This window comes from Myxine glutinosa, chromosome 11, assembly GCF_964187855.1.
Source record: "Myxine glutinosa chromosome 11, kmMyxGlut1.1, whole genome shotgun sequence".
Taxonomy (NCBI): domain Eukaryota; kingdom Metazoa; phylum Chordata; class Myxini; order Myxiniformes; family Myxinidae; genus Myxine; species Myxine glutinosa.
In genome coordinates, this window is record NC_136271.1 from 34,212,903 (window position 1) to 34,240,444 (window position 27,542).

Consider the following 27,542-nt stretch of genomic DNA (forward strand, 5'->3'; position numbering starts at 1 on the left):
ATTGGGAACTGAGTACCCTCGTCCTTCTATACAAGGGGAAAGGTGACCCTCTGGAGTGTGGCTCGTACCGAGCGATAAAGTTATTGGAGCATGGAATGAAGGTATTGGAAAGGGTGTTGGAGAGGAGGATAAGGAAGAAGGTGAAGATCGACGAAATGCAGTTTGGATTTATGCCAGGAAGAGGAACGACAGACGCGCTCTTTATTGTGAGGCAGTTGCAGGAGAAGTACGTGGAGAAGAGGAAGAAGTTGTTTCTTGGGTTTGTTGATCTGGAGAAAGCATTCGATCGGGTTCCACGCGAAGTATTGACATGGGCATTGAGGAAGTTCGGAGTGGAGGAATGGTTGATCAGAGTAGTGATGGCGATGTACAAAAGAACGCGCACAGCTGTAAGGACGAAGGACGGGAACAGTGGTGAGTTTGAGGTGAAGGTGGGAGTGCATCAGGGGTCGAGACTAAGTCCACCACTATTTGTAGCTGTGATGGAGGTGCTGGCTCAGAACATAAAGGAGGGTTTACCGTGGGAGTTGTTGTATGCAGATGATCTGGTGTTGATTGCGGAAAGTATGGATGGACTGAAGGAAAAGATGAACAAGTGGAAGGAATGTATGGAGACAAAAGGTCTGAAGGTGAATATAGGAAAGACGAAGGTGATGGCAAGTGGTAAAGCATGTGGTGAGGTGGAAAGAACTGGGAAGTGGCCATGTGCTGTGTGCAGGAAGGGTGTCGGAGTGAACTCCATTCAATGTACAATGTGCGCTGAGTGGGTTCATCAAAAATGTAGTGGTCTGAGAGGGTCATTAACCAGTGTGGCAGCTACATTCAAATGTAAGGTGTGCACAGAGGGAGTTGCAGATGGAGGAAATGTTGAGTTGGATCTTGGAGACGGCATGAAGCTGGAAGGTGTGAAAACATTTTGCTACCTCGGGGACATGCTGAATGGAGAAGGTGGATCAGACCCGGCAACGGTTGCAAGAGTGAGATGTGCATGGAAGAAGTTTCGGGAACTGAGTGGCGTGCTGATGAGGAGGGGAGTGTCATTGAAGCTGAAGGGAAAGGTGTGTGCTGCATGTGTGAGAAGTGTTATGATTTATGGGAGCGAGACATGGGTAATGAACGTAGAGCAGCAACGAAGGCTGGAAAGGGTGGAAATGCGAATGGTTCGGTGGATGTGCGGAGTCTCGTTGAGAGAGAGGAAGACAAATGATGAATTGCAAAAGATGATGGGAATAGAGCCTGTGATTGATGCTGTGAAGAGGAACAGGTTGAGATGGTTTGGTCATGTGTTGAGGAAGGATGAAAGTGACTGGTTGAGAAGAGTGATGGAAATGAATGTAGAAGGAAGTAGAGGACGGGGAAGACCGAGAAAGACTTGGCTAAAGATGGTGGAAGAAGAAATGCGGGCAAGGGGGTTAACAAGGAGAGATGCAGAAAATAGGGCAAAATGGAGAAGATTGTCATGGGGACCGCAAGGCTAACCCCCACTCTAGCAGGGAAAATGGCCTTAAAATGCATGTTGTTGTTGTTGTTGTATTAAAATATAACTGCATCTTCATAAGTACTGAGAATTAAACTTTCTGAAACTTTATGAAACTGTTCCACCAATCTTTGCACATCCTTCTTCCTTACTCCTCCCTTCATCCCCCACCCTCACTTTCTCTCTTCTCCACAAGTATAAGAAGGCTGCCTTAGACCAAATGCTTCAGGATTTTGTTTAGGAATTGTGTGTGTGTGTGTGTGTGTGTGTGTGTCTCTGTGTGTGTGTGTGTGTGTGTGTGTGTGTGTGTGTGTGTGTGTGTGTGTGTGTGTGTGTGTGTGTTCTTTTTGGATTTGGATTCTTGCCAAGTGGTTTTCTGTATTCCTTTGACGTATATCTTCTTTGTAACCTATGCGAAAGTCCTCCACGTTTCATTAAAAATCAGTCGATTGTCTTCTGAACAAGTTTGGACAATTAATTGTATTGAGTCTTCTCAATCATTCAAGGCTAAATTAATTCCCTAACACAGCCTATCATTGGGATACAAAACAAACTGTTCAGCCTTACGGATGTATGCGCTCTACCGAGTGCAGTTCTAGTTTCATTATTGCGATTGTAAGCAAACAGAATACAGAGAAACAGCGTGAAGAAAGCATTAACGCTTATTAAAAGCATGACAGAGAAACTCAGCTATTAACGAGATTGGCAAAACATCAACATAAACGATAATTTTATTATTCCCTACGTTATTTGGCAAAAAATACACCGCCCTCTCACCCGTCCTCCTGCTCCCCGCTCTCACCCGTCCTCCTGCTCCCCGCTCTCACCCCTCCTCCTGCTCCCCGCTCTCACCCCTCCTCCTGCTCCCCGCACTCACCCCTCCTCCTGCTCCCCACTCACCCCTCCTCCTGCTCCCCGCTCTCACCCCTCCTCCTGCTCCCCGCTCTCACCCCTCCTCCTGCTCCCCGCTCTCACCCCTCCTCCTGCTCCCCGCTCTCACCCCTCCTCCTGCTCCCCGCTCTCACCCCTCCTCCTGCTCCCCGCTCTCACCCCTCCTCCTGCTCCCCGCTCTCACCCCTCCTCCTGCTCCCCGCTCTCACCCCTCCTCCTGCTCCCCACTCTCACCCCTCCTCCTGCTCCCCGCTCTCACCCCTCCTCCTGCGCCCTGCTCTCACCCCTCCTCCTGCTCCCCGCTCTCACCCCTCCACCTGCTCCCCGCTCTCACCCCTCCTCCTGCTCCCCGCTCTCACCCCTCCTCCTGCTCCCCGCTCTCACCCCTCCTCCTGCTTCCCGCTCTCACCCCTCCTCCATGCTCCCCGCTCTCACCCCTCCTCCATGCTCCCCCGCTCTCAACCCTCCTCCATGCTCCCCGCTCTCACCCCTCCTCCATGCTCCCCGCTCTCACCCCTCCTCCATGCTCCCCGCTCTCACCCCTCCTCCATGCTCCCCGCTCTCACCCCTCCTCCATGCTCCCCGCTCTCACCCCTCCTCCATGCTCCCCGCTCTCACCCCTCCTCCATGCTCCCCGCTCTCACCCCTCCTTCCTGCTCTCACCCCTCCTGCTGTTCCCCCTCCTCATTTTCTCATATTGGAATGCTCTAAAATGCATGAACATGAATTACAACCTCAGTATGTTATATTTTCACAAGGAAGAGGGCAGCATTATGTATAAAAGCAATGATGACGATTCATTTAGTTTGACCCAGACCAACCTGTAAAAAGGAGTAGCGTGGCAAGGAGTCAAGAACAGCACACTAGAAGCCGAAGAGCTGGCTCCAAGAGGACAAAGACCCCGTATGGTTGACATGACGTCCAAGACTCCTCGTTGGTGGATGAGGCCAGTATATACTGCGAGGGCCACATTGCCAATAAGCAACAGAATGCTCAGTCCCCGTGGAAACCAACGGAGGGCACGACCTACAACATAACCTCCAGATCAACAAATGTCATCGCAATCATTAATACTTGTAATGTACACAACTGCTGTATCATTGTAATCCCCGTCAGGTGGACTTACCACAGGCAATCATGCAAAATGGCAGGAGAGGAAAGAGGAAGCGGAACTCCTTATGACTCACACAGCTGTTGAAAAATAGAATTAAAAGCAAAATGAATTTGTGAAAAATAATTAATAAGTCCAGATGTTGCAAGCAGAGACTAGAACAGCACTCGACAGAGCGTATACCTCAGCCAGCCCGAACAGTTTATGTTTTGTATCCCACTGATGGGACGGATCTGTATCCGGACCTGAACTAAATCAAATTGGCTTGTTCTTGTCACCTATCCAACTCATCCACCAAGTTTTTTCATAATCCATTCACAACTTTTTGAGATCGAGTGCTTTATGCCGTTTTTGGCCCAATCTTTCAAGGGTGAAAAAACCCTTAAAAAAAAAATTCCCGTATCTGGATCCAGGTCTTCAGCAACATCTAATCAATTCGTCATTGTCACACACCCAACCCGTTCACCAAATTTTGTCCGAATCCATCAATAACGTTTTGAGATATCCTGCTGACAGACAATCAAACAGCCAAACATGGGTGAAAACATAATCTCCGTCTCCATTCAGTGGCAGAGGTAATAACTTCCTCAGTTGAAAGCAAAAAAGAGTGACCGGCAGTACAATGACAAATGTTGTCCATGCCTTTTGGGTCCATTCCCTCAGAAGGAAAGTGAGATAGAGGGAAATAGGTTCCAGAAGCATGTGGAAGAAAACTGGAAAAGGGAGGCAGTTGTACGGAGTTGAAAGAGGGGTGGCTGTAAGGATAAGTCAGTATGAGGTGTTAAAGTGTAATGGTGAGAGGCACCTGTAAGCAAGGATGGTGATGCAAACTGGGGTACAAAGCAATCGCTTTGGAGATGCAGGTAGAAGAGACAGTCCAAACAGAACTGCTGGCAGAAAAGGACCAAGTACAATGGGCACGCCTTGGCTCAGGTACCAGTGCCACGGGTGTGTGCCATAGAAGGAGCCCAGGTCTTGTCCGACGTTGAATCCCAGAAAAGAAAGCTGGACGACAACCCACTGCCAACATACATGACAGGTATAGGAATAAGGGATATAATACAGTTAAAGTCACTTCCTATGAAACTATTTTGCATTTTCAATGCCTTCATAAAGTAATCAGACCCCTTGATTTTTCTTACATTTTGTTGTGTTACAACCTGAATTTAAAATGGATTAAATTGACATTCTTTGTCACTGTTCTACACATAATATCCCATAATGTCAAAATGGAATTCTTTTTTTTAGAATTTGTATATACAAAATAATTAAAAATGAAAAGCGGAAATATTGTCAATAAGTATTCAACACCTTTGCTATGACACTCCAAATTGAGCTCAGGTGCATCTAATTTCCTTTGATCATCCTTGAGATGTCTCTAGAACTTGATTGGAGTCCACCTGTGGCCAATTCATTTGATTGGACATGATTTAGAAATCAACTCATCTTTCTCTATAAGGACCCACAGCTAACAGTGCATGTCAGAGCAGAAACTCTACCATGAAGTCCAAGGAACTGTTCGTAGAACTCCGAGATAGAATTGTGAGGAGGCATAGATCTGGGGAAGGGTATAAAATACTTTCTGGAATGTTGGAAGTTCCCAAGAGCACAGTGAGCTCCATCATTAGGAAATGGAAAGAATATGGAACTACCCAAACTCCTCCTAGAGCTTCCGTCCGACCAAACTGAGCAACCGGGCAAGAAGGACCTTGATCAGGTAGGTGAACAAGAACCCAATGACCACTAACAGAACTAGAGTTCCTTGGCTGAGATGGGAGAACCTGCCGGAAGGAGAACAGTCCCTGCAGCACATCACAAATGCAGGCTTTATGAGAGAGAGGCCAGACGGAAGCCACTCCTGAGAAAAAGGCACATGACAGCATACCTGGAGTTTGCAAAAAGGCATGTGAAGACTCAGAGCATGAGGCAAAATATTCTGTGGTCTGATAAGATGGAAATTGAACCCTTTGGCCTGAATGCAAAGCGCAACATCTGGCGGAAACTGAGCACAGCTCATCACACCATCCATACCATGAAGCATGGTGGTGGCAGCATCCTTGCCAAATACAAGCAAATCCTTGAGGAGAACCTCCTTCAGAGTGCAAAATACTTCAGAGTGTGTCGAATATTTATGTTCCAACAGGGCAATGACCCCATGCATACAACTAAAGAAACACTGAAATGGCTTCAGAACAAGAACGTGAAAGTCCTTGAGCGGCCCAGCCAAAGCCCAGAATTGCATCCCATTGATAATCTTTAGAAAGACTTGATGATTGCTGTTCACCGACAATCCCCATCCAACTTGACAGAGCTTGAGCAAATCTGCAAGGAAGAATGAGAGAAACTCCCCAAATCCAGATATGCAAAGCTGATGCAGAGATACCCAAGAAGACTCAAATCTGTAATTGCTGTCAAAGGCACTTCTACGAAGTATTGATTTAGGGGGTTGAATACTTATATAAATTAGATATTTTTGTGTTTCATTTTGAATTCTTTTGTACCAGTTTCTAAAAAAAAAAAAAAAAAAATTACACTGACATTATGGGGTATTATTTGTAGATCTGTGACATAGAATATCTCAAAATAATCCATTTTAAATTCAGGCTTCAACACAACAAAATGTGAAAAAGTCAAGGGGTGTGAATACTTTCTGAAGGTACTGCACACGTACGTTACTAATGTGATTTCTTTAAAAGGTACATTGAAGAACAAAACAAAAAATAAAAAAAAGGAATATAAATTATAACAGTAATATTGCATCGTTTAGCAACAAGCAAAAGTGAAGCCTTCAAATTATCAAAAGTCATGCATTTACACACCTGGCCATAAAACATGCGGTCAACAAGTAGGGAGACCAAAAACCCAGGCAATCTATGGCAGATAAAAAGTAAACAGCAGTTGTCATCAAACATCAAATTTTGATTAGTTTGTAAATGTTCCCAATTTGATACAATTAATAATTGGTGATGAAAAACAAGCGTGTGTGTGTATGTATATATATATATATATATATACAGTGATCCCTCGTTTATCGCGGGGGTTACGTTCCAGAACCCACCGCGATAGACGAAAATCCGCGAAGTAGCGACCATATTTTTATTTTATTATTTATATATATTTTAAAGCTTTATGACCCTCCCCACACTCTTATTAACCTTTCCCATACTCTTATAAACACTTCCTATACTCTTAAACACTTTTTACACTCTTAAACATACGTAATTTTAACAACATATAAAATTCTAATGGGTACTCACCATTGAAGATACTGTAGCTACCCATGGGTCCCCCAAGCAAGACCAGCATCAGAATCTCCTTGCTCCAGCCGGTGACGTCACCGGCGGGGATCCCCGGCGCGAGAGTGGCTGGTCACGTGACCGCTAAAACGTGCCGCGCTTTGCGGGTATAATCAGCTACACCTGTTGATCACGTGACCAACGAAGCACGCCACGCTTGAGAGGCGTGGCTTTCGGTTTCTGGTTGTGCTTTATAATGCAGCCCGATAAACGGGCTTTTCAGTGTTCCCGAGTTGGTTTTGAGAATAAATATCTTCTCGGACGAGTTTGTGTCTTGCCCGTCATTTCGTCCGTATCAAGCAAGAGCCCCGGCTCTTCAATACTACAACTTGCGTGATGAAGATGATGATGAATTAGCTGTGCAGTACTGATGACGATGAAGGTGATGACGATGATGAATGTACTGCACAGCCAGAAAGAGCATTACAGTTACCCATTACGTGGGTAACTAGCGCAAGTGGAAGCTGCCGCATCTGCGTTTTCCATACGCACGACTCTTTGTCTCTTTGTCTACCCTTCTACTGTACACTATGTCCAGTATTTTATTTCTTGTAATATGTTTTAATTACTGTATTTTTCTTATTTCTTTACGTTTTTTAATTTTTTAGGCTAGAAAATGCTTATTTTACCACAAAAATATTTAAAATAATAGTATATAAAAATACATTTATACCGCAAAATCCCACGATATAGCGAAAAATCCACGATATAATTTTACATATACTAGCGAGAAAAACCCGCGATGTACCGAAGCCGCGAAAAGTGAACCGCGATATAGCGAGGGACGACTGTATATATATATATATATGTATATATGAAATTGTGGGAAATAGTAGAAACTCAACAATATGAACAGGGTGCCTCATTTGCCTTAAATACAGACTTGGCATTTAATATGGAATTTTTTTTTTTCTTGACTTGGGTTTACTTTCTTAACTCAGTATATCAATCTGGTGAGTTTCTTTCACACTTTGGTGATTTATTTGTTAAAAGAACCATGTCACTGATTGTCTGTCGCAGCAAGACAGACAGACAAAGCAAGACAGTCAACAACAGGATTATATCACAGGTCGCGTGGCAAAATGTACGGACAGCTGCATTTGATGATTGGCTTCACAGTCGGGTATACAAGGGTTGTTGCGTTCTGTATTAGTGGAAAACAACTGCTGCACGTCTCCAAAAGTTATTGCCGCTTCCTCTGGAGATGGTCCGTCAACTCGACAATGCTGTTTGTCATGGAGTGGTGGCTTTACGAAATTACGGCACGAAACAGCGTGCTATTGCTCGGCAGTATGGCATCACTCAAGGTCAGATGTCAAAGATCCTGAAAAGAAATCCTCAGAGGGGTGTCCCTACTCCAATACCGAGGCCAGGACGTCCCCGCAGAACCACAAGGAGGGATGATCGCCAGCTGCACCGGTTAGTCCGCAATGGCCGGACCACGTCAGCTAATCGGCTTCGGGCTGAGTGGCAGCAACTGACAAATGTGCCTGTATCCAGAAAGCTAGTCAACCAACGACTGGTTCAAGCAGGCTATCGTGCCAGGCGTCCCCTGAGAAAGCCACGCCTGACCAGACAACACCGCCAGCGCCGATTGCAGTGGGCCAGAGAGCACCGTCAATGGCAGCCAGGACACTGGAATCACGTGATCTTCAGTGACGAGTCTAGATTTCTGGTCTATCGTCAAGATGGCCGCGTCCGAGTGCGCAGACAAGTGCATGAACCCTACAACAAAGATTGTATAGTGCTAAGAGTCCAAGCTGGAGGTGGTGGGGTGACCGTTTGGGCTGCTTTGTATGCAGGGGGCAAAACTGACCTGGTTGTTCTGAATGGAAACCTGAACCAGTTCAAGTACAGGGCCATTCTGGAAGAAACATTGCTTCCATTTGCTCGTGCAGCCTTTCGAGGAAACTTTGTCTTCCAAGATGACAATGCACGGCCTCATCGTGCTCGCATGATCCAACACTTTCTTGCTGACCGTGGTGTGGAGCATATGGAGTGGCCTGCCATGTCCCCGGATATGAATCCGATAGAGAACTTGTGGGCAGAATTAACGCATCAAATCGACCACTGGGACCAGCAGCCGACCTTTGTGCGTGAATTGCAGCAGGCTATTGTCACTGCATGGCAAGCGATTCCTGTCCAAACCTTGGCAAATCTCGTGAACAGCATGCCTCAACGTGTACGTGCTCTCCTGAATGCTCGTGGGGGTTACACGAAGTACTGAACTGTAATTTTACTGTCCGTAATCCCCGTCGTAATTTAACTTTTGTTAAAAATTTTTTTGCCTAATGTGCAAAATAAAGAGATACTTCTGGAAAACGTACAGAAGTTTAACACAGTACTGTCCATGAATTGAGTTCGATATTAGTCACATCACTTTCAAGGATCAATTTATTTGTTTCGAAATGTCAAATGTGTTTTTTGTTTCTTTTAAAGGTCACATTAACAAAATCTAGAATAATTTCAACATAATTCCAATGAACTTTTGGTTCTAAGACATCTTGAAAAGTAAGTTCACCCCCCCAAAAAAAATATTCCATATTAAATGCCAAGTCTGTATATAATCGGAAGAAGTGAGCTTACGTTACAGATGCAGTTTACGTTACAGTTTGTACACGCGTACATATATAAACACATACAAGCATAAATAAATAAAACAGGACATGAATATGTGCTTGTATGTGTTTATAGACTGAGAAGAAGGCCTGTGTTGGTCGAAAGCTTGTCAGAAAATAAAAGATCGACCGTCTTGAAGCTACGTCCGCTACTTATTTAATTTCTTCCGATTATTTATTTAATGCAATTTATTATTCCCGGTGTGTACCCTGGTTTAGAATAGGTACAACGTATCCCTGTGTGTCGTAAGAGGCGACTAAGAGGGTTGGCATCAGGAAGGGCATCTGGCCATAAAAACATTGCCTCAAAAAGAGAACCATGACAATTACAACTACATATGGGCAGGGTACAGCCCGAAGTGGAGATCGGTTTCTGAGGTTTGGGACATGGAATGTAGGGACAATGACAGGGAGATCAGGAGAAGTGGTGGAAGTATTGGTCAGAAGAAGAGTGGACATATGTTGTGTGCAAGAGACGAGGTGGAAGGGAAGTGGTGTGAGAATGGTGAAGGGTAGGCAGGGACAGAAATACAAGTTTGTGTGGCAAGGGTGCCCGGAGGGCGTGAATGGTGTTGGTGTCCTGTTTTCTGAGGAGTTTGTAGACAGTGTGGTGAGTGTGACGAGAGTGAGTGATAGGTTGATGATGGTGAAAATGATGATTGGAAAGCTCTTGGTGAACATCATCTCGGCTGATGGAGCTGATTTGTTGATTTGTAATATTTTTGAGAAAGTAGTTCAGTGACAAATGGTTCGGTGGATGTGCGGAGTATCGTTGAGAGAAAGGAAGACAAATGATGAATTGCGAAAGATGATGGGAATAGAGGCTGTGATGGATGCTGTGAAGAGGGACAGGTTGAGATGATTTGGTCATGTGTTGAGGAAGGATGAAAGTGACTGGTTGAGAAGAGTGATGGAAATGAATGTAGAAGGAAGTAGAGGACGGGGAAGACCGAGAAAGACTTGGCTAAAGATGGTGGAAGAAGAAATGCGGGCAACCGGGTTAACAAGGAGAGATGCAGAAAATAGGGCAAAGTGGAGAAGATTGTCATGGGGACCGCAAGGCTAACCCCCGCTCTAGCAGGGAAAATGGCCTTAAAATGCATGTTGTTGTGTTGTTGTATTTATTTAATGCAAATGAGGTACACTGCTCGTATTGTGGAGCTTCTCCTTTTACCTCTGCCACCAAAGGTGCATGGAGGTTATGTTTTCACCCCTGTCTGTCTGTTTGTTTGTGAACAAGATATCTCAAAAAGTTGTGGACGGATTTTGGACAAAATTTGGCAGCGAGGTAGCGTATGTGACAAGGACGAAATGCTTACATTTTGGTGAAAATCTGGATTCGGATCCGGCTTCTATAATTTTTTGAGCGATTCTTCACCAAAAGGAGATTGGGCCAAAAACGATACATCGCAGCATATCTCAAAAAGTTGCGGACAGATTTGGACGAAACTTGGTGGAGAGGTTGGGTGTGTGGCAATGACTAATGGATTCGATTTTGGTGAAGAACTGAATATGGATTTGGTTATGAGAATTATTAATTTTTTTAAATAATTCTTCACCATTGAGAGATAGGGCTAAAACCAACATATAGCAGGATATCTCAAAGAGTTATGGACGGACTTGGACGAAACTCGGTGGACAGGTTGTGTGTGTGACATGGAGGAATCTATTCAATTTTGGTGAAGATCTGGATCCGGATCTGGCTAGTATAATTTTTTAAGTGAACCTTCACCATTGGGGTAACGATAAAAAATATCGTTTCGTTTAACGTTTATATCGTTTATAACGATAAACATACCAAAAACGATAAAAAAACGAAAACGAAAACGAAAACCAAAAACGATATATAGCAGAATATCTCAAAACGTTGGGGCCAGATTATTTTGATTAAATGTGATTCTGTATTGTGATTTTGGTCTACTCGAGGATACAAAACAGAAACTGTGTGCCTGGTCACCATTGGGAGAACAGCCAAAAACGATATATAGCAGAATATCTGAAAAAGTTGGGGACAGATGATTTTGATTAAATGTGATTCCGTATTGTGATTTTCTGGTATAAACTAGGATACAAAACGGAAACTGTTCGCCTGGCGGAGGTATGCTCTCTACTGAGTGCCTTTCTAATTCTCACAGTTTTACGGTCGTGGCCAAAAATATTTACACCTTTGCACTTTTTTCAAATAACGCACAATTTTCTCAAATAACCACAAAAATAAGTTGAAATTGACAAAAGTATTTGGTCTCCACAATTCTTTATTTCACTGTTAATATTACAGAACCTTCGTTTTTGATTCATAACTTAATGTCATTTTAAATCAGAAAATAAAAAGAATTGGCATTGACAAAATTATTGACACCCCAGACTTCATATTTGGCAACACAACCTTTGGACAAAATAACTGCAGTCAAGCGCTACCTATCGCCATGAATGAGCTTCCTTCACCTCTCTACTGGCAGGTTGGTCTACTCTTCTTGTGCAAACTGCTCCAGTGCTCCCAGATTTAAAGGGTGCTTTCTCCCAACTGCTGTTTTCAGATGTCCCCACAGGTGTTCAATAGGATTTAGATCTGCACTCATTGCTGGCCACTTCAGAACAGTCCAGCGTTTTGTCTTGAACCATTCCTGGGTGCTTTTTGAAGTGTGTTTGGGGTCATTGTCCTGCTGCAACACCCATGACATTCGACGGAGACCCAGCTTTCTGACACTGGGTTCAACATTGAGCTCCAAAATGCCTTGGTAATCTCCTGATTTCATGATGTCATGCACACAGTCAAGGCACCCAGTGCCAGAGGCAGCACAGCAACTCCAAAACATCACTGAACCTCCTCCATGTTTGATTGTAGAGAAGGTGTTCTTTTCTTTGAAGGCTTCATTTTGTTTTCTGAAAAAAATAGAGATGATGTGCTTTACGAAAAAGCTCTAATTTGTTCTCATCTGTCCACAGGACATTCTCCCAGAAGGATTTTGGCTTGTTCAGGTGTGTTTTGGCAAATTCCAGGTGTGCTTTCTTGTGTCCCTCTCTCAACAGTGGGGTCCTCCTGGGTCCTCTAACATAGAACCCCCTTTCATCGTGTTGGCGACAGATGGTGCGAGTTGAAACTGTCATACCTTGTGTCTGAAGGTCAGCGTTGGTCTGTTTGGCAGTTGATCGAGGTGCTTTCTCCACCATTCGAACAATCCTTCGCTGCAATCTTCGATCAGGTTTTTGCTTGCGGCCATGTCCAGGGAGGTTGGCTACAGTGCCATGGGCCTTAAACTTCCTGATAACATTGCATACAGTGCACACAGGGGCATCAAGGTCTCTGGAGATGGACTTGTGGCCTTGATTGTCCATGCTGAGCTACAATCTTGTGTCTGACCTCCTCAGACAATTTTCTGGTTTTCTTTTTCTCCATGCTCATTGCGGTACACACAGTGACACAAAACAGCAGAATGACTCCTTTTCTCTATTCAACTGGTTGAATGAGTGATTTTTTATATTGCAGGCATCTGTAGCTCACCACAGGTGAGTACCATTCCAAAGCGAAGGAGAATCACCTGCTTGAAATCTAATTATTTCTAACAACTTCTAAAAGGTGCTAATAACATTGTCCGGGCCATTTTAGGATTTCTGTGTGGAATAAGCTCAGATTTAGTAATCTTTTCAGCTTTTTACTCCCGCCAGGGAGTAATGCATTCATTCGTGTCCGTGGGTGTGTGTGTTCGTGCGTTTGTGAACAAGATATCTGGAAAAGTTCTGAACGGATTTGGATGAAAGTTGGTGGGATGATTGCCCTTGGGATAAGGAAGAATTGATTAGTTTTTGGTGAAGCTCAGGATATTATTCCCGATCCAGGAATTTTTTGAAGGATTTTTTTACCATTGGAAGATAGGGCTCATTTTTTTTAAATATTATCTTCTATATATTCTATATTTAACATTGTGATATGAAAATAGTTTTCATATTTGTTGTAAATGTAGCTTAAACTCGTGGTTATGCGTTAGAGCGGTGTATTTGTTTTTAGCTGCGTCGTCTTCAATGTTCATTTTTTTATTTTTATAATAAAGACATATTCTGTCATTTTACAACCAGCAAAGTGTGTATTAGGTTTCCCAGTTTCATAAAATGTATCGTTTGATACGTATAATGCTATAAAACTCTTCTTTTTTTTTTTTTTTTTTAACCTCAGAAGAGATATCAACATTTAGCTCAGCGAATGTCATTCGCGGTGTCAGTATTTGATGAACTTATAAAGACTTAGTTCCAGATTTGTCAATGGCTGAGGTATATTAACAAACGAATGAAACAGATTTGGCAAAATTCGAACTTTTTAAAAAAAGATCGCATATTCACCCAGAATTGTGAGCGGCTGAAGAAGAAGAAACCTCGCATGGGCTTCCCAGACCAAAAAATAATTCTGGCTCTGCGATTTTCAGGTTTATTTATCTATATATCTACATATCTGGGCAGTGTCTTGTTGTCACTGAACTACTCCCTGAAACTTTTATTTCCATGGTTGTGAAGTGTTTTTAATAAAGTGGTGGTGAGGTATTTTGCATTATGTGGTGGTGAGGTGTAAAATGACGTGGTGGTGAGGTGTTTAAAAAAAACGTGGCTGTGAGGTGTTTTTAATTTCGTGGCTGTGAGGTGTTTTTAATTTCGTGGCTGTGAGGTGTTTTTAATTTCGTGGCTGTGAGGTGTTTTTAATTTCGTGGCTGTGAGGTGTTTTTAATTTCGTGTTTTGTGGCTGTGAGGTGTTTTTAATTGCGTGTTTCGTGGCTGTGAAGTGTTTTTAATTTCGCGTTCGCACGTATTTCAGAGTGAAAAGCGAATGCGTTTTTTCACATTTCAGCGAGGAACATTGCCATTCACACCCATAGGTTTTTTTTTTCTTTCATCTTTAGATCCATATTTTTTGCCATAACGTAGCGCATTATGGCTCTCTCGAGCTCGAGTTAGCCAATCACCTGGGAGCATGAGGCCACGTTGGCCACGCCCACGACACGACGCAGAGTTGCAATCGATCGCTCAGAGCGATCACGTGATGTTCCTGCCGCGCGATTGCGTTTTTTCACATTTGAGCGAGGAACATTGCCATTCACACCACATAGGTTTTTTTTTCTTTCATCTTTAGATCCATATTTTTTTTCAGCGAGGAATATTATACACGGAATCTGAATCGGTGGCAGAGCAGCGAGCTGATTCGGCGATTCGCACGCCCTCCCCCTCCCCCCTCCCCCCTCCCCTCTCCTATCCCTCCCCTCCCCCCCTCCTCTCCTCCCCTCCCCCCTTCCTCTCCCTCCCCCCTCTTCTCCCTCACGTTTATACACGGAATGCTGGGTACTTCCCCCCCCTCTTCTCCCCTCCCCCCTCTCCTCCCCTCCCCCCCTCTCCTCCCCTCCCCCCCTCTCCTCCCCTCCCCCCCCCGTTCCCCTCCCCTTCTCTTCCCCCTCCCCTCCCCTCCCTCGCCCGGCAATGCCGGGTACTTCTGCTAGTATATATATATTATATATGCAGATACACATGGTATTGTACCTATGGCAAATCACAAAGCCTTATGTACAAATATATAAACCCTACTTGGGTTAAGGTCCCTACCCGTAGAGCAGAAAAAGACCGAGACCGTCCATCCAGTGCCTTCCAAGTAGCCAAAGATGCCTGAAAATTAACGGGATCCATGGCAGGATGGCTGTAGGTCGAATAAGAATGGCGAGTACCACCGGAAAACAGTAACTGCAAAAAAGATCCACAAGTCATGTCTACCATCCTACCCCTGTTCATGTTATCATCTCAGGTGACCAAATAATGGGGATAATGACCCACCGTCCATGTCTGAGTGACCCCTTCCAAGGATAAAGGGGCAGAGCAACACAGAGCAGTGCCCACTCCACACTGTTAGCGAGTGTCCTGGTGGCACAGTACCAGGTAAACCAAGATGAGAGCTGCGCTGCCAGCTGGCAAAAAAACAAAAACAGATTAAAGTACAACCATCACATGAATACAAGTGATGGTTAAATCAATGCTGCATGTGTTCGATTAGAAAAAGGTCACTTCTTAAACGCATGGCACCATGCTGCCACCAACTCCACTTACCACCCATGAAGCATCTCTGGGACCAATTAGATTTCGAGCTGTCTGGTAGACTGACCAATCGGCTGCAGCCGCGAGCGCTGCTTGAAAAACCCTTGGTGCCCAAATCTGTTGGAGATGTCATCAAAATAATGCTTCGAAGTCGAGGCTTTTAATTCTCGCGAAAATATGTAAAATGTGACAAATTCCAAAGTTTATGCTGAAAATCTCATCCATGAATAATCTTTTATTAAAAGGTGTGTGTGTGTTTGTGTGTGTGTGTGTTTGTTTGTGTGTGCACACTTTATTCGAAAGGGTCCCTGCTGTCATATAGTAATAAAAATGGTGCTATTGGAAAGCCAATAATAGATTCACTTGGAGGAAAAATTAATTTCCATTTCATCATAAAAATGCCCGTTTTGAAATCCCATTTTTCTGCGATGGAGGAAGAAGAAGCAGGACATGGAGCATATACAGTATTAGGATGAGTTGATGTTTTTGGGATTCTGATCTGATGTTCCCCCCCCCCCCCCATTACTGCATTTGTTAAGACATCACATCATCCACAGCCTTTCCAGACAATATTAAAGTCCATACAATTTATTTCAGGGAGGGGGGTGGGGTGGTTCATCGATTTCCTCCGCCACCGAAGGTGGAGGGCGGTTATGTTTTCACCTCTATCTGTTTGTTTGTCTGTCTGAGCAGGATATCTCAAAAAGTTGTAGACGGATTTGGCCGAAATTTCGTGGACACATTTGGTGTGTGACAAGGACGAATAGATTAGATTTTGTTGAACATCCAGATCCGGATCTGGACACAATAATTTGTTAAATGATTCTTCACCATAGAGTGATAGGGCCAAAAACAATATATAGTTAGATATCTCAAGTTATGGACGGATTTGGATGAAACTTGGTGGACAGGTTGGGTGTTTGACAAGGATGAAATTATTTGATTTTGGTTAAGATCTGGATATAGGAATTGTTTAATCTCAGAAGTCATTTTTCACCATTGAGAGATGGGGCCAAAACCGATATACAACACAATATCTCAAAAGGTTATGCACTCGTTATGCCAAAGCATACCCTGGTGTTGGGCTAGCGACTAGGGTGCCAGCTTAGGATCCTAGGATCCTGGGTTCGAATCCCGGTCGATCGCTGAATTAACGCCAGGGGGGTTGACTCAGCCTGTCATCCTTCCGAGGTCGGCTAATTGAGTACCAGTTCACTGGTAATTTCCTGTTTGTCGTTAAAGGCGGCAAAAAGGGTTGGCGTCAGGAAGGGCATCCGGCCGTAAAACATTGCTTCAAAAAGGGGACCAAAAAACCAACAACAACCACGGTTCCCGAAAAAGGCCAACCCCCGCTTTGCGGGGAAAAATGGCCTCTAAAGGTGTTTTTGTTTTTTTTGTTTTTACCCCTGAAGCATCTCCGGCACCAATGAGATGTCTGGTCGACTGACCAATCGGCTGCAGCCTTCGATTTGCTTGCTATCTTCGGTATGTCTAACAATAGGGAATGCATTTAGATTTACCTTAAGGATTTTAAATAATGCCTTAAGAAATTTAAGGAATTTTGAAGGAATCCCGAAGGAAAGGAATTTTTAATTAGCTTAAGGATTGACCTTAAGGATTTATCAACATCAAATGTCAAGTTAATGCATTGTGTTATCACATAAAGTCACATCAAGATTATTTTCTACCGTCTATTCTCCAATATTGCTCGGTCTGCTCTCCATCCTCCGATCCTCCCTGACTACTCCCACATGCAAGCCTTCTTCCAGTGAACCCCTCTAGGTTAAACGTCCAAATTCCAGGCTGGCTGCACACCTCAAATATTATATTATTTGCTTCTCCCATCTAGGGAACAACCATCCTGAGGCTGTTTTAGCTCACTCTTACCTCCAAGACTTCAAAAGCATGTGATGCACCACCATCTCTTGTTATCCCCAATTCAGACCCATGATATTTATTACCCTCATTAACCTTACTTGCTCGTTTCAAGATTTCCTCCCCTCCTCTTGCTTCGCTTTTCCTGTTCGTTCATTCCCTTGATGTTTGTCCCACTGTCAGTTCTACCTTGCTCTTCCATGAGCCTCGGTGAATGAATATGAATATGAATGATCGTTTTAAGGCCATTTTCCCCGCTAGAGCAGGGGTTAGCCTTGCGGGCCCCATGACAATCATGGTTCCCTGTTTGAGGCAATGTTTTTATGGCCGGATGCCCTTCCTGACGCCAACCCTTGGTCACGCTCTTAGGATGCGCAGTGATACGGTGTACCTATTCTAAATCGGGTACACACCGTGATCATTCATCCCAGCAAGCTGGTACTCAATTTGCCGACCTCCGAAGGATGACAGGCTGAGTCAACCCCCCTGGCGTTAATTCAGCAATCGACCGGGATTCGAACCCAGGATCCTAGGATCCCAAGCCGGCACCCTAACCGCTAAGCCAACACCAGGCTATCCATGAGCCATGAGCACGATCCATGAGCCTCGGTCCTGTATTTTAAAAAATGTTAAGTCAATGCATTGTTGCACCGGGGTCACACTTTGACGTTACAAAAGCCTCCACATAAAGCAAGGAAAGCAAGGAGTACACAGTTAAATACAAACAAAACAAAATTGAAATTTTTTTTGATGACGTAATAATTCATTGTCAAATCATGAAACAAAGTAAACATCACAAAACCAGCATGAGTGCAGAGTCAAGATGTAGAAGGGCGAGGATGCGGTAGAGGGCAGCAATGGCAATCGGGTAGAGTGAGCCACGGATTCCCACTTGCCATTCCCAGGTCAGATGCCCACTGGTGGCTGCAGGTTAAGGGGCCTGGTGCAATCACTGCACCGCACAATCATGGTAACACTGCGGCTTTAAATTCCGTAGGAAAGCAATTCCAACCAAACTACGTCAGACGTGGCAGTCTTTGCCATACACAATGGTGTTTTGCACTGGACTGTGGGAAATATTTAAACAAATCGCACACATTCTGGAAGTTAGACATTCATTTCACAACCGGAATATACACTGGCCAATACGTGCTGTTAAAAATAGAGTAACACCCTGATTTACGTCATTTCACAAATACATCGTCATGTTATTAATACCACGACACAGTTTTTTTTTTTTTTTTTTTTTTTTGTATACAAGATCGAGGCTCGTGAAAGAGCGAACATTAATCACACAGAAAGACAAACCGACACATAAAACATCGGGAGCGGTAGACAAGATGGGGAGAGAGGGGCAAGGACACAAACACAACATTTGAGAGCAGGGACCGAGAGACATGGAGACATCGAGAGATCTGTGGGAGGGAGAGGGCTTTGGGGGGGTGGCATGGGAAGGGGGGGGGGGGTGGGAGAGGTATAAAACATATGGACACTGCCAGGACTTCCAGGAGTGAAGTTGGAATTTCAAACAAGGTGGATCTGGGGTGAATTAGTGGGGGTAGAAAAGTTCAAGGTTTTGGATGGGGGAAGATAAAAGATGGTGGTGAACAGCTGTTTTAAAGACCTGGAGGGAGGAGTGGGATTGAAGGGGGTGAGGGAGTTTGTTCCAGAGGCGGGAGAAAAGAGGAATGAAAGAGTGAAGGTGAGCAGAGAACCGAGATTTCGGCAGTTTAACCATCAGAGGGTTGCAGGCAGATCTTGTGCGACCTGTAGGAATATTAGGGGTACAGAGCACAGAGAGAGCTGGGGGAGAAGGCTGGAGAGGAGTCGGTAGAAGACAGAAAGACCACCAACCTGCCTGCGGTGAGTGAGTGAAAGGCCCACAGAGATAGCTTCATCGCGGGAGATTCCAATGATTCTGAAAGCTTTGGTTTCAACAGCGTGAAGCCGAGTTAGGTGTGAGGCAGGAGCACCGGCCCATAGGGGAGAACAGTATTCCAAAACAGTTTGTTTTGCATCATCTCATGAGAACAGTTTGCATCATCTCACTTCACACTTGCGTCGCTTTAAAAGCAATACTTTATATTCGAGCGTTTTCAGAACAAGACTGATAAAGATGCCAGAATACATCACCAAATTACCAAATCAGAGTGCAAAATCAGCAAAAGAACAAGTGCACTTTGCTTCGCACATAAAGAAATGTACTGTATTGTAGATTGCTTCAGAGACATTGTAAACGTTTTACCTTAGAAGTGAAATTAGATGTTATTCGTCGAATGGTTGCTGGTGAACGTGCCGTTGACGTTGCCGGGTTAGTAGGTTTGCCTCCGACTATGATGCGTACCATCCACAAAAATGCCACCGTTAATTTAATGAAGAAGAAGAGGTACCGCCAGGTTTGACCGCTTCCAGAAGAGGTTTATTTTTATTTAAATATGTCTGATAATAATTGGAATATTTATGTATACGCAAGTGTGCTCGAGTATGTCACTAACCAATAAATAATAAAAGGGTAATATCATAGGTAAAACACGAAATGCAATACGTGAAGTGACGGTGTTCGGAACGCATCCCACACTTATTATTGTATTAATTATTATGAGAACAATTGCTTTGGATTACATATTGAAAAGTTAAATATTTAACACTACTCAAAATGATTAGTTTAAATCAACACCTGCATACATTCTGTTACAACAAACTCCAGATGAATGTCTCTGCAGTTGCAGAAATGCTTGACACAGAAAATGGGAAATGTGCTTTAAGGGTAGTATACATATTACATACACAAATGGCAGAGATTTGAACTCTCCATCAATCTATTTTTTTCTTTCCTCACCTCTTCTCTTCTCTTCAATTTCTTCAATCTGACTTTTCTCTATACCAAAGACTTTAAAATGGTACGTGCTACTTCCTTGCTTGACGTTCTACATTTAAAAGGATAGAACATGGACAAACAACCATCGGTTGGCATCCATGGGGAGGAGGAAATTCCTCCTGAGAAAATGCTCCGCCGAGTGCGGTGCGAAAAGCAGTGCCATTTTACCCAGAGTATCCCGGGAAGCGACGGCAGTGACGGAACTTCCCTCAAGCTCAGTGGCTCTGTGTGTCCCTGGTTGTTATCTCCATATGTGGGTTTCAGAAGGTGGAACAGAGTCCTCCCAGGTCTCGATGTATCCACCTCTGTTTCAGATCATGATTCATGGACCTATTTGTGAAGTTTTATTGTTCTCAAAGTTTTGTTCCAAGGGCTCTTTTTCCGAGCCTCGGACAGCTCCCAACTGTAGTTCATTTGTCGTAATATTCCCAGGGATGTTTTTAAGATCTTCGTGAGATTCTTTTTTTTATCATTTCCGTTGCTCCAATAATTGTGTGTGTGTGTGTGTGTGTTCCTTTGAGATGGGTTTGCAAGAAGATGGTTTTCCATGACGTCATTCCCGTCACCTGGTAGTATGTGCTCGTTCTGTGTAAGAGGTTATATCGTGTGTTCAGAGAGTGCACCAGCAGGCAAAGCGTAGCGGAGCAGCTGAACTATTTGGTGAGAAGTCAAAAGAAACACGGAACTGGAGTAATGCTTACATATCATGAACTGTATCTGATTATGTTTATATCTGTGCTCTGTTTGTATTTTAGATGTTGCTTCAATTGAGTGAATTAAAGTCTACATTCCCAAGAAGGTATCTGTCTTCACGACATCCTTAGACCATGTATAATGATTAATTATAAAAACCCATCCCATCTCCCCCCTTTAACTCCACTATTGGACGGTAAAGGAAGGATATCCAAAAGCAAGGTGATGTGCTACTTCAAGGCTCTGCCAGTACTCGTCTGGCACAAAGCTGCTCTGGACCAGGAAACAGTTACAAAGTCGTAACAAAAACAGCCCAGCAGGTAGGAGGTAGATCGGGCTCCTGGTCAACATCTCATCTTCATCTGTTTTGCACAATACAAGTGGTTTGAAAGGGAAACATTACACCTGATAGCAATATCTAAACACTATTATCTCACTATTATTCATTCATTCATGTACAGCACATGGCTGCACTTTTGCCTCATTTTCATTCATTCATGTACAATATGTAGCTGTACTCTTGCCTCATTTTCATTCATTCATGTACAATATGTGGCTGCACTTTTGCCTCATTTTAATTCATTCATGTACAATATGTGGCTGTACTCTTGCCTCATTTTCATTCATTCATGTACAATACGTAGCTTCGCTTTTGCCTCATTTTCAATCATTCATGTACAATATGTAGCTGAACTTTTGCCTCATTTTAATTCATTCATGTACAATATGTGGCTGTACTCTTGCCTCATTTTCATTCATTCATGTACAATACGTAGCTTCGCTTTTGCCTCATTTTCAATCATTCATGTACAATATGTAGCTGAACTTTTGCCTCATTTTCATTCATTCATGTACAATACGTAGCTTCGCTTTTGCCTCATTTTAATTCATTCATGTACAATATGTGGCTGTACTCTTGCCTCATTTTCATTCATTCATGTACAATACGTAGCTGCGATTTTGCCTCATTTTCATTCATTCAAGTACAATACGTAGCTGCGATTTTGCCTCATTTTAATTCATTCAAGTACAATACGTAGCTGCACTTTTGCCTCATTTTCATTCATTCATGTACAATACGTAGCTTCGCTTTTGCCTCATTTTCATTCATTCAAGTACAATACGTAGCTGCGATTTTGCCTCATTTTCATTCATTCAAGTACAAACATAGCTGCACTTTTGCCTCATTTTCATTCATTCATGTACAACAATGGCTGCACTTTTACCTCATTTTAATTCATTCATGTACAATACATAGCTGCACTTTTGCCTCATTTTCATTCATTCATGTACAATAGCTGCACTTTTGCCTCGTTTTCATTCATCTATCTATAATTCCAGTAATCTCTGTGTGTCTGTGTGTCTGTGACCGCTGTTTCTCGACAACCACGGGTCCAATATACTTTTAACTTGCCAGGTATATTGCTGGGGACCCGAGGATGTGCCTTTTCAAGGTTTCATATTAATCGGACAATTACTTACCGAGCTATGTCCAAAAAACGATTCAACCAATCAGAGAGCAGCGAGCTATCACGTGTGCCGAACGTGGCGATCAGACTCTGCCTCGGACGGCACATTTGACAGCGTATTCATTTATTTCACGTTGGAAAACTATGTTGCCGTTAAACTATGTTTTAAAACGAATTCAAACTGCGATTAAATTAAAACGATTCATCGTAACTGCGATTTGCGAACTTCCGGACAGTGAAGACTGTCCGGCAGCACGCTTTCCGGCAGCCAATCACAGAACGCTTTGTTGCGTAGGCGTGGCCGATGTGAGACGAGCGGAGCTGAGCGCGTTACGAGCTGACCGCCATTACGGTACGTAATTCGATTTCTTATGCGCATTATTTCTCCCAATTCAGTCAGAGCGAAGGGCGGAAGCGAAGAGCGTTGTTTTTTTTGTTTACGGGCGTACGGGCGGGGTAGAGCGTACGGGTAGCGTTTTTTTTTTTTTTTGGCAAGGAACGGGCACCCACGTACGGGCAATGCCCTAGTTCATGTACAATACATAACTGCACTTTTGCCTCATTTTCATTCATTCATGTACAATATGTAGCTGTGAAGGAACTGCGCTCCAACGCTAGTCGAAAGAATTGACGCGACCAAAGACGGAATTCGTCCGAGTTGCTTTATTGAAACAAAACAGCTCAGGTATTCTGACAAGCCCGTTTATCGGGCAGCAATATATATACACATTTATGTCGGGAAGTTTGCCCGGCAAAAGCTATACCGGGCATGCCCGGGTGTCAAGGGCGAGCCTTGGAAAGGCGAGTCTGGACCTGCCTGGGCGTGTTTGGCTGCGGCCTGGCAAGTAGAGGATGGGCGTGCCCGGGCGCTCTGGGCGAGCCCTGGAAAGGCGATAGCGGGCATGCCCGGACGCTCTGGGCGAGCCCTGGAAAGGCGATAGCGGGCATGCCCGGACGCTCTGGGCGAGCCCTGAAAAGGCGATAGCGGGCATGCCCGGACGCTCTGGGCGAGCCCTGGAAAGGCGATAGCGGGCATGCCCGGACGCTCTGGGCGAGCCCTGAAAAGGCGATAGCGGGCATGCCCGGACGCTCTGGGCGAGCCCGGGAAAGACGAGACCGGGCGTGCCCGGGAGGTTCGGGCGTGCCCGGGAACAGTGAGTCCGGGCATGCCCGGGAGAGGCGCGTCTGGCCGTGTTCTGGCCGGTGCAAGGCGATTGTGTGCATCCAGCGGTAACCGCTACACACGCCCCTCCAGAATCGACCTGCACCGGCAGGGTCAATTTAAGGGGGGTCCGGATGACCCGGCCGAAGCGACCCCTGGAGGGTCGTGGGGAGGGGTCCGACGTGGTGGTGGGTGGTCGAGCGGGGGGAACTGTGGACGGGGGGCGGCCTCGCCGCGGAGGAAGGGCCAACCGTGGTGGTCGGTCGACGTCCATGTGCGCCGGTTTGAGGCGGTCCACAGAAATCCGGTCCGGCCGGCCGCTGAAGTCGACGATGAAAGACTTGTCGCCCCGTCGCAGGACCCGGAAGGGCCCGTCGTACGGCGGCCGGAGTGGCCCCCGGTGCGCGTCATGACGCACAAAGACGTACTCCGCTGTGCGAAGCGCCGGGGGGACGTAGGACTGGGGGCCACCGTGGCGGGACGTCGGCACGGGGGCAAATCGTCAGGCGGCCTCCTGGAGGTCCGAGCGCTGGCGAGCGGCGGACCAGGGACTGGTAGCGTCGGGCACGAATTCGCCCGGGACGCGGAGCGGCTGGCCGTAGACGAGTTCGGCGGCGGACGCCTGGAGGTCTTCCTTGGGGGCCGTGCGAAGGCCCAAAAGGACCCACGGCAGCCGGTCGGCCCAACCGTCGTCCTGAAGGCCGGCCATGAGTGCGGCCTTCATGGAGCGGTGAAACCGCTCGCACAACCCGTTGGCTTGGGGGTGGTAGGCCGTGGTGCGGTGCAGCGTGACCCCCAACGAACGGGCGACCGCGCCCCAAAGCTCAGACGTGAACTGTGGGCCGCGGTCGGACGAGATGTCCGCTGGTGCGCCGAAGCGCGCGACCCAGGTGGCGATGAACGCCTGCGCCACGTCGGCGGTGGTGGTGGAGGCGAGGGGCACAGCCTCCGGCCACCTGGTGGTCCTGTCCACCATGGTGAGCAGGTGGGTGAACCCCCGCGAGGGGGGCAGGGGACCCACCAGGTCCACGTGGACGTGGTCGAAACGCCGTTCAGGCACGGCGAAAGGTGCCAGCGGGGCCTGGGTGTGGCGGTGGACCTTGACCCGCTGGCAGGCCGTGCAGGCGTTGGCCCAGTCGCGGATGTTTCGTCGAAGGCCGTGCCAGACGAAACGTGCCGACACCAGCTTCTGAGAAGCTTTCCGGCCTGGGTGAGAAAGGCCGTGGATGGAGGCGAAGATGCGGCGCTGCCAGGAAACGGGCACGATGGGGCGAGGCTGGCCCTGGGAGACGTCGCAGAGCAGGACGGTGCCCGCGAAGGGAATGTCGGCCAGGCGGAGGCCCGTGTCCGCCGCACGGAGTGCCTGCACCGAGGCGTCGGTGGTCTGGTCGGCCGCCATGAGCGCGAAGTCCACGCCGAGGTGGACCGCGTTCGCGCTGGCCCGAGAAAGACAGTCGGCCACGGCGTTGTCTTTGCCGGCGACGTGCCGGATGTCCGTGGTGAACTCCGACACGGCGGAGAGGTGGCGCTGCTGGCGGGCCGACCACGGCTCTGTGACCTTAGCCATTGCGTAGACCAACGGCTTGTGGTCGACGAAAGCCGTGAACGGGCGGCCCTCCAGGAGGTGTCGGAAATGGCGAACGGCCAGGAATAGCCCGAGCAGCTCGCGGTCGAACGTGCTGTAGTTTAACTCGTTCGGCCGGAGTTTCCGGCTGAAAAAAGCGAGTGGCTGCCAAACCCCGTCCACCCATTGCTCATGGACGGCGCCCACCGCGTAGTTGGAGGCGTCCGTAGTGAGGGCAATGGGCGCGTTGAGCACCGGGTGAGCCAGCAGCGTTGCGTCGGCGAGGGCCCGTTTGGCGCTGGCGAAGGCCGCGTCCATGGCCGCGGACCAAACAATGTCATGCTTGGCCGGCTTGCCCCGGAGGGCCTCGTAAAGGGGCCGCATGAGCTGAGCAGCGCGGGGCACGAATCGGTGATAAAAATTCACCATGCCGAGGAACTCTTGGAGGGCCTTGATGGAACGGGGACGCGGGAACGTGGTGATGGCCTCGACCTTGGTCGGCAGCGGCACGGCCCCGGTCTTGGTGATGCGGTGGCCCAAAAAGTCAACGGTCGTCGCGCCAAAGTGGCATTTGACCGGGTTGACAATTAAGCCGTGCTCGCTGAGGCGACCGAACAGTGTTCGGAGGTGGAGGAGGTGCTCGGCGCGGGACGTGCTGGCGACGAGGATATCGTCCAGATAGACGAAAAGAAACGGCAGGTCGCGCAGCACGCCGTCCATCAAGCGCTGGAACGCCTGGGCCGCGTTCTTGAGGCCAAACGGCATCCGCAAAAATTCGAACAGGCCGAACGGCGTGATGACGGCCGTCTTCGGGACGTCGGCCGCCCGGACAGGTACCTGGTGGTAGCCCCGTATCAGGTCAATTTTCGAAAAGATGACCCGTCCCGCCAAACAGGCGGAAAAGTCCTGAATATGCGGGATCGGGTACCTGTCGGGGGTGGTAGCGTTGTTGAGACGGCGGTAGTCGCCACACGGGCGCCATCCACCCCCCGGCTTTGGCACGATGTGCAGTGGCGAGGCCCACGCGCTATCGGAGCGCCGCACGATGCCGAGGTGCTCCAACGCGTCGAACTCGGCCTTCGCCACGGCGAGCTTGGCCGGGTCGAGGCGGCGGGCCCTGGCGTAGATCGGCGGGCCCGTAGTGGGTATGTGGTGCTCGATCCCGTGCCGCACCGCGACGGCCGAAAATGTCGGCCGCGTGAGGGCCGGGAATTCCGTGAGCAGGCGAGCGAACTCGTTCGCTGCCAGGAGGGCGCACGCCAGTTCGGTCGGCGCGGAGCTGCTCATCATGCACGCCAGGGAGCTGAAGGTCTCGGCGTTGACAAGGCGACGACGTTTGACGTCGACCAGCAGCCCGTGCGCGCAGAGGAAGTCGGCGCCCAGCAAAGCCATGGGGACGCAGGCGGTCACAAAAGTCCATTGAAAACGCTGGTTGCCGAAGCAGAGGGTGACGACGCGTGGGCCGAAAGTGCGTATGGCCGAGCCATTAGCAGCGACCAAAGAGGGGCCGCAAACGGCGTCCCGCCTGTCCTGCTCGGAGGCGGGTATGACGCTCAGTTGGGCGCCGGTGTCACACAGGAAACGCCGCCCAGACGCTTTGTCCCGAATAAACAGCAAGTTGCCCGAGTGGCCGGCGCTCATGGCTGGGAATGAACGCCGGCCCGGCCGTTTCCCGACCTGCCGAAAGTGCACGGGGGCCGGCACGTCCGAGCCTTGTGTCCGAACCTGGCGTGGTAATAACACCACGCCCGGTCAGGTGGAGGCCCCGGCCGTCGTGTCGGAAGCGGGCGGTGCGGCATGGCGGCCGCCAGTTGCACCGGCAGTTCGGCCTCCAACCGCACAGGGCGCTCGGGCGTCGCCTCGGACGGCGGCGGGCTCCAGGTAACCGCGCCGATGTGCTGGCCCGCCGAGGAGATCTTATCGGCTTCCCTGGCGAGGGCGCGGGAATCCGTGATCAACGTGCCAGCCAGGGCGAGGCGTACCGGGTGAGGCAGCTGGCGAAGGAACAGCTCGCGGAACAGAAAATCCGGAGAGTGCTCACCGAGCAACGAGAGCATATAGTCCATGCGCTCTGACGGGCGCGTGTCGCCGAGCTCGGGCAGAGCGAGCAGGCGCCGTGCTGCCGGTGAGAGGGCGAAAGCGTCGAGGAGGAGTGTCTTCAGCGCGTCGTATTTGTCAGCAGCCGGCGGGTGCTCGAGGAGGCTCAAGGCGCGGGCTGCGGTGGCGGAACCGAGCACCGCCACAACATGGTGGAAGCGGGTGTCGTCCGCGGTGATGCCTCGCAGGGCGAACTGAGAGTCCGCCTGAGCGAACCAAACAGCCGCGTGAGCCTCCCAGAAGGTAGGCAGTTTAAGCGTCACTGCCGTATCCATGTCGGTAGGTCACCAATGAAGGAACTGCGCTCCAATGCGAGTCGAAAGAATTGACGCGACCAAAGACGGAATT

At 47.4% G+C, this 27,542-nt stretch overlaps 1 protein-coding gene across 3 annotated transcripts in view; it reads right to left on the reverse strand.

The window, feature by feature from the left end:
* PIGB (phosphatidylinositol glycan anchor biosynthesis class B) overlaps positions 1-27,542 on the reverse strand; it is a 55,668-nt gene that overhangs the window by 22,255 nt on the left and 5,871 nt on the right. For all 3 annotated transcript variants that reach the window (XM_068130441.2, XM_068130442.2, XM_068130443.2), the window contains 9 exons: positions 21,114-21,264; positions 18,134-18,251; positions 15,469-15,573; positions 15,199-15,329; positions 14,974-15,108; positions 6,299-6,350; positions 4,285-4,499; positions 3,495-3,559; positions 3,190-3,394 (listed from right to left, as the gene is read on the reverse strand). In XM_068130441.2, the coding sequence (XP_067986542.1) occupies positions 3,190-3,394; positions 3,495-3,559; positions 4,285-4,499; positions 6,299-6,350; positions 14,974-15,108; positions 15,199-15,329; positions 15,469-15,573; positions 18,134-18,251; positions 21,114-21,264 (1,177 nt within the window). The remainder of the gene's footprint in view (positions 1-3,189; positions 3,395-3,494; positions 3,560-4,284; positions 4,500-6,298; positions 6,351-14,973; positions 15,109-15,198; positions 15,330-15,468; positions 15,574-18,133; positions 18,252-21,113; positions 21,265-27,542) is intronic.